This window comes from Oryzias latipes, chromosome 9 (genome assembly GCF_002234675.1).
Source record: "Oryzias latipes chromosome 9, ASM223467v1".
NCBI classification, from domain to species: Eukaryota; Metazoa; Chordata; class Actinopteri; order Beloniformes; family Adrianichthyidae; genus Oryzias; species Oryzias latipes.
The window spans coordinates 23301659-23316531 of NC_019867.2; the positions used below are offsets into that span (position 1 = coordinate 23301659).

At 39.4% G+C, this 14873-nt stretch overlaps 1 protein-coding gene across 3 annotated transcripts; it reads left to right on the forward strand.

The window, feature by feature from the left end:
* Window positions 1-623: 623 nt before the first annotated feature.
* On the forward strand, window positions 624-6559 carry trmt2a (tRNA methyltransferase 2 homolog A). Of its 3 annotated transcripts, none has more exons than XM_004072747.4 (12): window positions 624-727; window positions 1111-1731; window positions 1807-1915; window positions 2577-2758; window positions 2858-2972; window positions 4319-4434; window positions 4516-4627; window positions 4706-4828; window positions 5705-5780; window positions 5965-6081; window positions 6152-6248; window positions 6323-6559. In XM_004072747.4, the coding sequence occupies exons 1-12, from the start codon at window positions 693-695 to the stop codon at window positions 6468-6470; spliced, it is 1851 nt and encodes a 616-aa protein (XP_004072795.1). In that variant the 5' UTR covers window positions 624-692; the 3' UTR covers window positions 6471-6559. The 3 variants fall into 3 exon arrangements, with proteins under 3 accessions (XP_004072795.1, XP_020561835.1, XP_020561836.1); XM_020706176.2 differs by having other exon boundaries at window positions 6152-6225; XM_020706177.2 differs by having other exon boundaries at window positions 6152-6197.
* The last annotated feature ends 8314 nt before the right edge of the window (window positions 6560-14873 follow it).

The window sequence follows — 14873 nt, forward strand, 5'->3', positions numbered from 1 at the left end:
ACTTTTGATTTATCTGTGTGTATTTGAAACATGCATTGATTAAAACATTGGAAAACCTTTAAAAACTAAATACCCTTTTAAACATTCACTTATTTTATTTTTTTAAGTCTACAAAGCACAGAAATTGAGGATTATATGACTTTAGTCACATTGGTTTTAAACAATTTACAAAGGGGGGACCAGCAGATTTTGAGAGGAATTTGACAAGAATGTCCATCCTCAACTATAGTGTTCTTCATTATGACATGGTAAACCAAAATGATATTAAATCATGAATAGTTTCACAAACAAGGCAGGCCTGTAAGGCAAATACACGAAAATATTTAAGATTTATCTAAAACATCTGGCCGTTCTTTAATTGAAAAAAATATATAATAAGGAGTAAACATCTTTTTCGAAAGAAATCTTTTTGATTTGATTTGAAATGGAAATATAGAACTTTAGGGAATTATGTATATTATATTATATATTATATTGTATATTATATATAACATTATATATTATATGGTGATACATTTACATTTACGAATGTAGAATGTTGTCCGACGACTTAATAAATAGATTATAAAAAGGATGATCAATTATGAACAGATTGTTTTTAAACTACACGTTTTATCGGAAAAAGACCCTGCCACTTTAAAAAAAAGAAAAAAAAAGTTCAAAGTTCACGTTGTACGCGGTGACGTCAGCACATGGCGACGCATTGTGCGCACGGGAAGCCCTGCAGGTAAGCCTTGAAAACGTGGATTTTCAGTAAATTCCGGAGTTACCTGTGACAAATGTGGTGTTTATTTGTTTCTTCTTTGCACGAGGACAAATATAATCATATTTTTAAAATAAAAGGAGTCTGCAGAGGTTGTTTTTTTTAGTGTTTCCCTGAACTATGTACGTTAGCAATAAAGTATGCTGTATTGGTTGGTAAAAAAAACAAAAAAACAACCTATTATTCTTAAGCTATTACACACGTACGAATTTATAACTTTTTTAATTAATTGAAAATATGTCTAGAAGACCAAATTGCCTTTAAATATAAAGATTTTAGTTGAAAAGTCAAATAAAGATTTGAGTTTTTTTTATGGCAACCGGATTTCTACTTTTTTTCTATTGCAGAATGATGGCAGATAACGATGGCAGCTTAGCAGCTGATGTATCTTCAAATGAGAAGAGGCCTGAAGATCTCCAGAACTGCAGTAGTAATGCTCTCAGCCCTGACGTCAAAGCTGAAGGTGACCCAGAGGGACCTTCTGACCCTGACAAGTACCGCTACATCAAAGAAGACCTCTTCACCTCTGAGATCTACAAAGTGGAGATCCGCAACCTCCCCAAGTTCATAGGTTTCAACGACCTGAAGAAGTTTCTCGCCAAACATAGCATTAACCCGCATAAAATCAAGCTGATCGGCAAGCACACCTTTGCTTTTGTCACTTTTAAAAACGAAGAGGAGCGGGACAAGGCGCACAAATTGGTGCATGGCATGCAGTGGAAGGGCCAGGTGCTCAGTGTCCGCTTGGCCAAACCTAAAGAAGACCCCATCCTCAAGAAGAGGAAGCAGGAGGTAGGAGAGGGCGGGGCTGGACAGCCGGCCTCCAAACGAGCAGAGGGCGATGAAGAGGAGCTGCCGCTCAGTGTTCAGATAGCCAACGTTGTGACTCCTCTGTGGAACTCTACCTATGAAGAGCAGCTGAAGATGAAAGAGCAGGAGGTGGTGGGAGTTCTGCAGAAGTTAGCCAAGTGAGTGATGAACAGCATACTGATCAACAAAACCTTCTGTTCACGTTCAACATCTTTTATTCCTTGTGGTTTTAGAGAAATTGGGAGCACCAACAAAGCCATGCTGCCGTGGCTGTTTGCACAAAAAGTGAAACATAACAAAATGTGTTGTCCTCTGGAGGCTATCCGACCATCCCCCACACAGGTAGCCATTTTTATCCATCATTAAGGTGATCGCTGTGCTGCCTAGAGACCCACTCCAATGAAAATCCTGTTTCTGGTGTTTATAACGTTATCTTGTTGCTTTTTTTGGATGATGGAGGACATATATAAAGAAAATTCAGATTAAAATGACATTTCCGAGTAATTTTTTATTCAGATCTTTATGAATCAGGCGCAGACAAAAAAGATTGTCGATGTGACGTAGAAGCTACAACGGCAGGACCTCCATTCTGATGCATCCATCTATTTGGACATGACTAGATCCGTGTACGTCTTTGTTTCGTGGTCTGAGCTGGTATCTGGGTCAAAACTACAGCTGGATGGCTCCAATATTACTCGTCATTTTTGTTGCACCGGTAACGTTAGCTTCGGTTCGTAAGGGGCTGGAAGCCAGCAGGAGAGAGTGTAAACAAAGGGTTGATGGTAATGGGGTGACCTTACTCCATGCCAACATTCCCACCCACAACTCAGAAGTGAATTTCTAATGAACTACTGTCGCTCTGCAGAAACTGTCTTATAAAACAACAGGTTTTTTGAATTTGGTTAAAAGCAGCAAAATCCTAATTAAAAGACCATCACTTTTAGAACAGATCAAAAGATGATTGGAGTGGCTCTTTAACAAATCAATCCCTTGACTTCTGTAGACGGAATACAGGAACAAGTGTGAGTTCCTAATCTCCGTGGGTGCAGACGGTGAAGATAAGACCATCGGGTTCCGCTTGGGGAAATATAAAGGGGGCTCCTGTGCTGTTGTGGGGCCATCTGCTACTTGCCACGTTTCGGCTGCAGCCAAGACGGTCGTCCGAGAGTTTCAGAAGTTCATCAGGTCTAGTTCTAATAACCAGCAATTATTTATCTAAAGTTTTTAAATCGCTATTGGTAAGTTTGCCTTTCCAGTGGGAAAATAAATCTGTTCTCCAAACAGGACAACGCCCTACTCTGCGTACAGCCCTGAGACTTATGAGGGACACTGGAAGCAGCTGACTGTCCGTACCACGAGGGCCAAAGAAGCCATGGCAGTTGTCTTCTTCAACCCACAGGTGAGAAGACATAAGTGCTGTAAGGTTTATACTTCAAAGCGATTTGTAATCACTCAGGGTGCATTGGTTGCGCTGCGAAACGGGACACAAGCTGATGACATCAGCTATAGGCAATTGTACTATGCCTGTAGTACAATCGTGAGCATATTGCACCATTTAACCTGTACTTACGAGCGACTGGAATACACAATGACTGAGCAATCTCGATCCAGAAAACTGACGTTTCCGCGTCCCAGAATTTCAAAGACATTCTAAATCCAAGAAGGGTTAGATCAGGGGAGGGCAAACTTTTTCACTCGTGGGCAATTTAGGGTTCTAAAATTTGACACAAGGGACGGACTGGGAGCAGACGCCTAGAGTGTTTTGGAAATCCACCTCATAAGAGAAAGAAATAGCAAAAGCCCACTTTAATTTTGATCGAAAAATGATATATATATACATTAAAACAGAACATTTTGGGGGCTTTATTTCAAAACGGTGGCTTTTCTTTTAAGTGCCAATTGCACCAATGGGTTGATGCCCCTCAAGGAAAAAGGCAAGCTTAGACAAATGCTGCATTCATGTAGTGTTGGAATGATCAGAAAAATGACTTTCCAACTTGAAAAACACATATAAATGTCAGAAAAAAACAATCCTCCGTTAACACAAAATAACTTTCTGAACGTCAGCAAAGCTCAATTTAATTGTAGACACAAGAATTACAGGGAAAAGTAAAACATTAATAAGGATTATAAATATAATTTATTCCACCCAGGCGGGCCTGACTAAATAGTTTAACGGGCCGCATATGGCCCCCAGACCGTAGTTTGCCCACCCCTGGGTTAGACATTATTTCATTCTGACTCAGTTCCACAAAAATAAAAACCATTTTCACTGCATATTTACTTTCAATTTATATATTAAGATTTCAAATATAGCTTTTAAAAAAAAAAAATAGTTGTTTGGTAAGCTGAGGCTTTTGAAATCCAAAAAAACCCCTGATCTACTACCTCCCTCTTCTCGTCTGCACTGTTAGTTAACCACAAGCTTGTTACATATTTCAGTATTTTCATAAAAACTTTAAAACAGAATCTCAAAGATATATATATGTCACTATAAATAAAATACCAAAGCACAGTCCTCTGGGCTGAAAAATAAAACGCCATTCGCCAGCTTGTCACAGTTAACACAGACAGTCGCAGGCAAAACAGCCAACCTTAGTATGAACTAGACCACATGATTGCAGTAGGAACACGACACGATCCAAGCGATGGCCGATTGTTATGAAGTATAAACCGGGCAGAACATCTAACAGAATTAGTTTGAACTTTTCCTCTTTGGTGGCCTTAACTTGCTTAACCACATAGAAACTGGAAGAGGAGGATCTGAATGCTCTGAAGACCTCTATGAGGACATTCTTCACCGAAGGAGACGGGAAGGACAGTGGAGTGACCTCTCTTTACTTTGTTAGAGACGGCCAAAGGTTGGTGTTTATGGTTAGGAACTTGCAAAAACAAAATGTCGGTCACCCAAAAATCCAATTGTTGCTTCTTTGACGGTGAAGGAAATCCCCCAATCCAGAGGACCTGCCGTGTGAGCTGGTGGCTGGAGAGAGCTGCATTCATGAGGAGCTGCTTGGTCTTCGCTTCAGAATATCCCCTCATTCCTTCTTCCAGGTACTAACAACCAGATTCTTTTTTCAAGAACAATGTGTTAATTATTCCATCTGACTGATCATGTGTGTTACCTGCCAGGTGAACACAGCTGCTGCTGAGGTGTTGTACTCCACAGTTGGGGATTGGGCCCAGCTGGATCAGGACAGCACAGTTCTGGATGTGTGCTGTGGGACAGGAACCATCGGCATCTCCCTCGCTAAAGTAACTCCTCTATTATTTATTTATTTATTTTTAATGTCCCGCAGCAGTCCTGGACTGCAGGGACCAGATTGTTTTAGCAATTAATGTTTGTTGCTGCACCTTTGAGTGAAAATTTGACCCTTCCACATGGTCAAAAACTCATCTCAAAGGCATCACAGCTCAAAACCAAAACACACGTGTTGGGGATATCCAAAGGATATTGACCTACAGGTTGACGGCCATTTTGAATTAAAAAATAAACCCTTCAGTTCCTTTCAATCTATTGCCTCCTCCTCCTGCAGCATCATTGGGAAGCTACTTGGGAAAAAATGTTAGAATTAGAAGTTGTAGCTTTGATATGACGTTAGCGTGACGAGCTCATAAACGCGGTGCTTCCCTTTTGCAGTTTTGACCAGAAAGTTGTGAAAATGTAATACATGAATCCCTGGCTCGAGCAGAACAAAACAATATGACGTATAATATAAACATATTAGAAATGTGGGAATGTTTAACAACTAACCTCCGCTGCCATGAAAATCGAAAAAGTTTACTTCAGCTGATTCTTCTAAAAATGACAGGCCTGTTCGTCACCCCCAGTCGACCAGAAAATAAAATGGTTGCTATGGAGATGCAACCAACGGAAAAGCACCATTGTGAAAAAGGTTTTTTCTTTTTTCTTGAACTTGTCACATGCTGTTTTGACCAGGGAGACAGGGGCAGAGTGGGAGAGTGAAGGGCATATGGCAGCCACTCAGCCAGTAAGGGCATGTCAGGAGGGGGCGGGTAGCGCCTGTGGGCCATTTATCTTTTATCGTCAGATAATATTCATAATAGTATTTACACATGATAGACTTGTGGATTCAGAGGCTTTTTTTCTTGTGGCTCTTTGGTTTGTAGAGAGTGAAAAAGGTCATTGGGATTGAGCTCTGCCAGGAAGCAGTAGAGGACGCCAAAGTTAATGCCAAGCTCAACGGTACGGTAGTCTCCATCTTGTTATAACCAACCCAAATATCCTCCATATCCTGTAAATCTGTTATGTCAAGGATCAGATGTTTTACATTCTTGTCAGTGTTTCTCCGCAGTAGAGGACTGACGGGTAAAATTTGTTTTGCTTAATCATTTTAATCAGCTGCTTGTTTCTGATTTTTTTGGTGAAGGTTTAAGCAATGTGGAATTCCACTGTGGGAAAGCAGAGGATGTGTTCCCAGATATCCTCAACGCTCTGGTCTCTCCCAGCCTCACTGCTGTTGTGGATCCACCAAGAGCTGGCCTGCGTAAGAACATCTCCATGCATAAATGATTAAAACCTTATTTTTCCTAAAAGAACAATTCTTTATTCAACAGATCCCAAAGTGATTCTCGCCATCAGAAGGGCGGAGCATCTGAAGAGGCTCGTTTATGTGGCGTGCAATGCAAAGGCAGCCATGACCAACTTCATAGAGTGAGAATTTGATTTTGAAAATGGAGAACATCTAAAAGTATTTACATCCCTAAAAGATTTGTTTTTTTCTTTAGTCTGTGCAGAGCTCCGTCCAACAGGGTCCATGGATCCCCTTTCCGTCCTGTCAGAGCCATGGCGGTGGATCTGTTCCCTCAGACGATACATGTGGAAATGCTGCTTCTGTTCGAGAGAGTGGACTACAAATCCCAGGAGCAGACGTGACGAGTTAAAACTACAAAATATTTTCATTGTGTTTCAGTTTACTCAAATGGATCATTTAGTTTCATGCAAAAATAAAGCTTAAAATAAGATACAAGTGTTTATTATGTGACAAGAAATCCATTCCAGTTGGTAGTCAAGATCTTTTATTTTTGCATAACAAATATCACTGAAGTTGTAGAGCTCTCCTTCCAATACAGAATTTTCTAGGCAGCATAAAGTCAAAACAATTCATTAGTACGAGTCGACACAAAAGCAGTTTCTTTTTCTCACGTCAGACCAGCACTAACTGGGGAGGTGAGATACGTAGAAAAGGGGGAAGGAAGCACATTCTTAAAGCAACACATCACAAGAGCCTTGATTAAACAGATTACTGAGAAAACAATCCAAATGCACAGGAAAAAAGCATTTTGTCTCAACTTAATGAATCTAATTTGAGTCCAATAGTTTGTAACAGTTTAAAAACAAGTTTTGGTTTTATTCAGCTATTTCAAGGCTTCTTTTTGAAAAATGCGTTTCAGACAATAAATGCCAAAGAAAATACACAATGCACTAAAAATATCTGACGCTCCTTTAACTATTTTTTTTGCCCTAGAAATGACATTTTGCACATTGCCTCCATTAAAATTCAATAAATGCTTCAGAAATGGGGCTTCCATCTTCCACTGAAGGGGGCTTAGGTCCAATGTATTATTAGGAGTTTGAGCCCTTCAGAAACTAAGGCAACAGGACCAACTTACTTTTAATTTGATTTTTTATTTAAAGGGCACAAAACAAACATGCAAAACAGTGTGCATTCTTCGAGTGCAGCCTAAAAAGCAATAAAAGATTTAGCGGGATGTTTTTAACATGTACTGGGTTTACTGCAGTACTGACATGAAGCAAAAGATCCCAACTACGCGTGCCACTAAAGCATAGAAAGGCAACAAGACTGACTCCCACCCATACATCTGGAAAGCAGGGATGTCTGTACCAAAAAGAGCACAATCACTCGACGAAAACAGCTGACAGGACATGAGTGCATACCAAGAAATCTGATTAGTGATCACATCACAGTTCGTCGTGCAGACAACATTCCATTCCGAGGATAGAAACATCAAGCGCATGTTCGTCATCCAAAATACCCAGAACAGCTACAGTTAAAAACCCCCAACTGTTTCCCAATTAAAATAATGGTATAAATATGAGTATTAGTAGTCCCTTTCAAATACTTCAAGCACAAAACAGTGACGGTGGTAAAAGATGGTTTAAAATACTGGGAGGGGGGATTCCTGCTGCGTTTTTTTATTCCTTTGCAGTCTAAGCATGCAGGTTTTTTCTGCTCTCCGACAGTTTTCTAATTTTTGTGCCATAATAAGAATGCATCTAGAGAGGTAGACATTATGTTTCTTCTGTTGGGTCCACGAGTGTATTTAGCTCTACCCTCTCATGTACCAGCTTGACCACTGAAGACAAAAACAAAAAGAAAGATGTGAGAAGCTTCACCTGCACTATATTGCCATTAGGTTTCAGTGATGCACGCCTCAATGATGGACGCTGAGAAATGTTGGACAGTAACTGGGTTTCAGTGCTGTGATTCTAAGCCATTCCAGGACTTAAACGTCAACAGTGCAGAGGGGCTCGCTCCCCGGCTGGGCCGACTCCATGATGGTTATTTTGGGTTTTTTTCTTGTTTCCTCCTGAAACAGAAGCAAACAAAAATATAATTTGTCATGTGGTGGAGGAAAAAATAAAGATTTTTTTCCGCTCAGATGCAAACACTCCCATTATTGTCCTGACCATGGCACCATCAGAGTTCTCACAGGCCACAACCCAGGTAAAGCTGGGTAAACCTCACATTTTTTACTGTGTGGAGAAAACTGCAACAATCCTGTAAACATTAGCCGTAGCTCCGCTAGCTTGTAGCGCCTCCCACTATGAAAAAATGAGACTGACAATACAGATACGGTCTGTGACAGTGGGAGCATGGGTGTCGTTTAGAGTCTAAAAACCTTTTTTTTTTTTTTAAATGTATTTTAAATGTCATGTACAGAGGTTTTGCCGCAGGTTTTGAGTGTAAGGCGCGGCGCGGCAGTCAGGCAGCAGTGCTGCGATGTTCAGATTTCTGAAATAAGGTCCAGTTGAGTCAACCTATCAGGAACTCTGCTTTGGCCTGTGACGTGTTGTCGTGATCAGTGGCTCGAGTCCAAAACTAACGGGGAGAATCTGAGTTTCCTCCTGAACTTCTTGAGGTCTTTCTTATTGGTATCGAGACAAAATAAGAAGTTCCTCTTACTTTGATTCATGCTTTTTCCCCTTCCACTGACTAACAAGGGACAGAAAGTTGTCTAAGTGGGTAACAGAGAGACTGGGGTACCGCTGAAAGTGGCTGTCATTCAGACCCAGCTCCTGCAGTAGATGGAGAAGTTTCACCGTACTGGCAGAGTCTCTGAATGATCTCATGAACCCAGACATGGAGACATGTTTACTGATGCTTTTCTAGAACTCTTCAAAAAATAAACCTCATGTCTAAACGTCATCTGTGTCTTCCATGCATTATAAAGCAACAAATTTGATGTGTAATTCATGTTTGGTGCGATCGCAGCATAGAGCAGTTATGGCCAGAAGTGTAAAATAAGCACAAATTATAAAATACAATTCTGGAATAGAAGCAATTTGTGTTATTCTAGGTAAGAAAAAAGGGAAAAAATTATTTATTATGTTAGGAACTGTAAAATACAATTGTAACAATTAAAATGAAAGAACTTACTCTCTGAGCTGCCAACTTCATCATTTCTTCCTGTAGTTTGTTCAAGATATGAAGGTTAGGCTTGTTCTTTTTGGCGTACTGCTGAAGCTCAATCACACTCTTATCAGAATTCTCCTGCAGAACATGTTTTATTTTAAGTACACATTTGCACAAAGGAAACAGTTGCCGTGTCTGTGGATAAATTCATATGATGACAGAGTGGGTCGGACAGATTTAAACCCATCAGACTGCTTACCTTTTTGACCATTTTACTGCTCTCCCTGCCATACATACGCAGCAGAGAGCCCCAGTTCTTAACATGCGGGTGAAGCATCTGCAAGATCTTCTGAGATGCTAGCTGTTTGCCGACCCTCTTATTCTTACCTGTTAGTAAAAAGAAAAGTACAAACATAAATAAAAATATCGATGTTGGTAAAAGGAAGAGCTAGAATTGATAAACCAAACCAGTATAAAAAAAAACAAGCTTTTTTTATTTTTATGTTTTTAATCCTCTATGTAATGTGTCCATGATAGAATATAAAGGTTGAAGGTTCAAGTCCACTTACACCAGCCCCGTACTGTATGTTTCCCACATGTCATCACATATTCACTCCTCTGATTTTTATCTGGTATAACCTCAAACTTAATGCTCGTGTCCCCCATCCCATGGTTTCTAAAACAAACAACAAACATCACGTCAATAAAAAGGACCATTTGAAGAGCAAAAGGAGATTGAAATTTATGACTTATACAAAACCTTTTAAGGCACTCATGAAGAATCTGATATGGCGAAAGTAGACCCGCTTTGTTGGTCAGCTCATACACTCTTGAGTCTTCTATACTGATATGATTAAAATACTGTTGGAAGAAGCACAAAGGAGCATGACATTTTTCCTCTTAGAAGTGCAGAGTGTGCACAAAAAAGGAACTTTTTTTTTTTTGCATCAACCTCATAACATCCATAAGAGCCAACCACCAACTTTGGAAACACTTTGTTACTAAAGTCAGTATCAACTGTTGCTATTGACTTTTATCAACAGTAATGTACTTTTAATATGTCTAATAGTTTTTATTAGCTGACATCTACAAATCATCAACATTTAAGTAATAAACTGAAAAATAGTCAATCTTTCTGTCATCTCCATGATGTCGAAAGATTTTGAAAATGATGTCATTCTAAGGTGCTAAATGCAAAAACAAAATATAATCCCAAAAGAATATTGCAGAAAATGATCTGTCCAATGAGAGCTGCTGCCAGGAACAAAACCAGAAAACAATCAGTTTATCCTTTGGTTCCAGAAATGGAAGTATGTTTCAGGGTATGTCAAGTTGCCATAGAAACCCATGCTCTGAACATAACCTGGTCTGGAGCAGGTTTAGTTGAAGGTTAGTTTGTTTTCAGAGAGGTGAAGCAGCATGATGTGTCCATTTGAAGATGATTTAGTGGATGAAGAAGCTCAGATAATACTTTTTCCACCATGAGAGGGTGATAAGACCACATATGGATGTTGGAAAGATGAACTTTTTTTTAATCAGAAATTTATTTTACTTTCATTTAAATTAATTCAACTAAGTAGGTGCAACTTTGGTGCTGCTGTTAGATCGGCACCCCAAGGAATTGTGGGATACCATTCCCTTTGCCTGTCTGGACAGATTTGCGTTTAAGTGTGGTTTTTTGACCAAGTGTGTTTAGTTGTTTAGCTGTGTTTTCAGAGTTATTTGTCCTGTTATGTTTAATTCTTTCTGCACCATGAGTGAGAGGGAGGGAGAGGATGATGAGTTTATTTAGCACCACTACTGTTTAGTAGTGAAATGTTAAAGTTGGAGAAATGATAAATGACATTGTTTCATTCATTTTATTGTTATAAAAATGAGAATATCTGCAGGCTCAAACATATGAGAGTTCAAGAATTATAATAAATTTAACTGTATTGGAGTAATATGACATTTAGTTAGATTAATATGTAAATTTGAGTTGTAAAAAAAAAAATATTTTGTTAGACAGAAATTAGGTTGAATACATTACTTGTTACCAATTGAAGTGATTCATTTAAGTTGGAGATATATATATATATATAGATATATATATCACAATGAAACTGGAAATGAGATGGAAACTTATGCGTTTACTTTGTTATTTTTCTCCAAGTGGAAACTCTTTTTGCTGATGCAGCCGTATCACTTTTGATGGACCTATAATCTTCATACGCCGTCATTAAAATCTCCGACTCCGTCTCACTGAAGTGTAGCGCTCTCTTTTGTTCTCATGGTGACTCGGGATATCAGCGATCCATTGAGAATGTCTTTATGTACTTGCCGTGAACGTACATTAACCCAGGGTTACCAAGTCGAGCGTAATTATGTAACTCATATCTGGTCTTTTGGAACCCACATACCCAGAGTAAGCAAGTTCAGGCAGATTTCAGCCAGAGTTCAGGGTTAAAGTCATGGTAGTTTAAACGTGCTTCCTGGAATACCCCCAGAACTTTAGCTCCAGTGTTTACATTCTTTTGACTACATAACTCTTCAACCGTTTACATGATTAACGGATTTTGTCGAGGAAAAAAAGCGACTTTGTGTCATAATGCAAAACACAACGTTAGTAATGTGTTACATATCTGTGCAAAGCTGACATGAAAAGTCGCTGTTCTCCATGAATCTGTCAGAATCATCAGATTATGATCGCATTAACAGTCGAAGACTTGCCATATGGTCAAAGAGTGTGTGTTGTTTAGGTGTCTTCAGAAACATCGCTGGTGTTACATGGCTAACATAAGAAAAAAGAAAAAAAAATAACACGCCAACTGCATTAACAATCCGATTAAATCCTAAAGCCATACCTCCAGTTCATCCCCTTCTACAGGTTTCTCCTCTGCAGTCTGCTTCACAAAGTCAGGAATGAGGATCTCCAGTGTGGCTCGAGCTGCAGAGGACAGCACAGCACATCACTGACACACCATGTTTCCACTGATTCAATCATGTAGTCACAAGGAATTCAGTCAAGATGATGAAAAGAAATGCAAAAGTGGAATGGCTAAACTTTTTGTTGAGTCAATGAAATATTTGTCAATGTCCTCTTAAGTTAAAATAAGTGATTGAATGCTTTATAACTTAATTAGCAGGCACTACTTTATGGTTTCATGTGTAGCAATCTTTGTGAAATCCCCCCCCCCCATCTTTTTTCCATCATGTCAGTCAAAATCCCAACATTACCAGCTTTATTTTTGGCAAGTTTTTTACTGCTCGCAGTTCCTGTGCCATAAGTGACTCCATCTATTATGACAGATGCGCCAAAGGGTTCACTCGAGTTCTCTGCATGGAAAAACAAAACAAAACAAAAAAAGATTAGAGCAGTTGGACATAAATGTCTAAAACCATGAAATAAATGTATTAAAAAAAACAACCATGCTTTAAAAGGAGCATTTTAATGTGTAAATTGTAACCAGGCTGAGGTTTACTCGTTTGAAACAGTCCCATCACGTGATTCCACTTACCACAGTCAAAAAAGTCATAAACGGGCCGAACTTTCAGGACACGCTGCATATATTCATGTAGGATGCAAACTTCAGACTTCCCATTTGGATTAATGACAAATTCTGTTGAAAATGTACACATTTATTAGGTTAAAAAGTCATTTTAAAAACATTTGTTCACTGGACAAATAGGGGCAGGCATTGAAAGGGATTTTAGAAGAAATTCTTTAAATGCCTTTCTTAGTTGGGGCATCCTGGACTGACAGTGTTATGAGCTTCTGGTTGGCGGGTAGAATAGGTCTTTCGGACTCGGCACGCTTTCTCTTCACGTCTCTGTTGAACTGTCTCCGCTCAGCCCAAGTGCGAAACTTCTTGACAGTAACTTGCTCAAAGTCAAAGCATTTTTCCAGGTACTGGCGAAAATCTTCAAGTTCTGTAAACAGAGTTAAGTGGATCATTTGTTTTCTTAGCAAGGAGGGAAACAAAAAAACAAAAAACACACAGAGCCAAACAGTGTTTTAAACCCCACCTATGGACTCATCCTTGCACACCTCCACCTTGGCCTTGACCTGCCCCAGGGCTCCTTGGGCGGTGTCGCAGGGTTGGGCCTCTTTACTCTGCTGGCTGTTGTCAGTGGTTAAATCTGCCTCTTGAACCGCGGCGGCGGCAACATCCTGCTCGTCCGAGGCCTTTGCCTCTTCACCACAGCCCTGTTCACCCGGCTTGGTGGGTAGCTGCTCGCTGTTTGAGGATAGCTCCTCCTTCAAATTTTTTTCATCCTGTTCTCGCATTTTCTTGTAGTGAAGGCAAGGGATGCTGCTGGTCGGTGGGTCGTGTTTCTGTACAAAAAAAAGAAATTCAAAATTAAAATACTGTTTTACTGAGTCGTGCAAAACTTTTACAGAAACAAAAAATATGTAAAAGTTTCAGTTTGTGTAGAAGACATCTTTTTTTAATAATTAGACCTTTCAATTAATTGACATTGAATAAAAACAATTATGAAGTAAAGTCTAGGGCTGGGAGATAAATCGATTTTTTCAATAAATTTGAATCTGTTTTAGATAATTTATATAAAAATAGATATTTTACTTTCTCAGCTCTCTGCTCTCTTGTGGTTGGAGTTTAGCCCCCCACCCCAAACAACAAGCAGACATGAAAATGGCACACTACCACACTGCTCCCTGTCTGCTTCATCCCTCCTCCTAACCCAGTCTATTGATGGACAGATACCTGCCGCTCATTTTTGTGTCAGAATTTCAACTTTGATGTAATATTTGTCTTTCCAGCAGATCTGGTATAATTGTTACAGCTTAAAATAATAACTTATTCAAATCAGTGCTTGTATCCCCACTTTCTCCACCTCTCTTCCTTTTATTCTCTTCCACTCCGCCCCCCCCCCCCCCCCCACACACACACACACACACATTCTTCCCCTCTCCCTACCCACACACACTAAATGTAACAAATAAATAAAAAATAATAAAGTAACAAAAAGGGGTTTATACAAATTTACACTCTGGTTAGAAAACCAGAGTTTAAATTTGTATATAACCTCTTTTTGTGATAGTAAAACCTGTCCAACATAAAAGGCCTTCAGCTCTAATCTGTTTGCTCAGTTGTTGGACAGAACAAGTTAGAAGAAAAAAAAAAAACATGAAAATGGCAACAAACAAGGAGGAGCTTCTTGTTGCACATGTGACGCGTAAAGCACCCCCACCCCGTGACTTCTGTACACTTTTCCGAAAAAGGTTTTAGTTTAGGCAGACGGAGCAGCGGGACATGTGGCGGTTTTAATGGGATTTACCGGACTCACCGTGAGTTTAATGAAGTGTAATTCTGGAGACAGCTCTGAAGCTACAACGCTATAACGCTATGCTAGAGAGCCGTCCCAATTGTCGCCAAAATGTTGTCCAACTTTAAACCAGTTCACGACCACAAACTAGTTTAAAGTTTAACAATATTAGGATGGAGCGGACTTTAAGATGTGGAGGATAACAACAAATTTAATTCATAGAACATTTATTAAAAACAATATTTTCTAACTACAGTTCACTTTGAATGAAACTATCAGCAGTATTCAACATTACAGAGCCGGTGTTGAACCCTCCCTGGTAAGAGCACTGCATCTCTACTGTTAATGACATCATGGCAAGAATCCAAAACATGTTTTTTGTTATGATTTCATGTAAAAAAAAAAAATCACCT

Bases quoted from the DNA above. Each gene is read 5' to 3' on its own strand.
- trmt2a (XM_004072747.4), top strand. From the start codon at position 693: ATGGCGACGCATTGTGCGCACGGGAAGCCCTGCAG. The intron at 4,628-4,705 runs GTACTAACAACC...GTTACCTGCCAG, and splicing joins CCCCTCATTCCTTCTTCCAG to GTGAACACAGCTGCTGCTGA. The intron at 4,829-5,704 runs GTAACTCCTCTA...TTTGGTTTGTAG, and splicing joins TCGGCATCTCCCTCGCTAAA to AGAGTGAAAAAGGTCATTGG.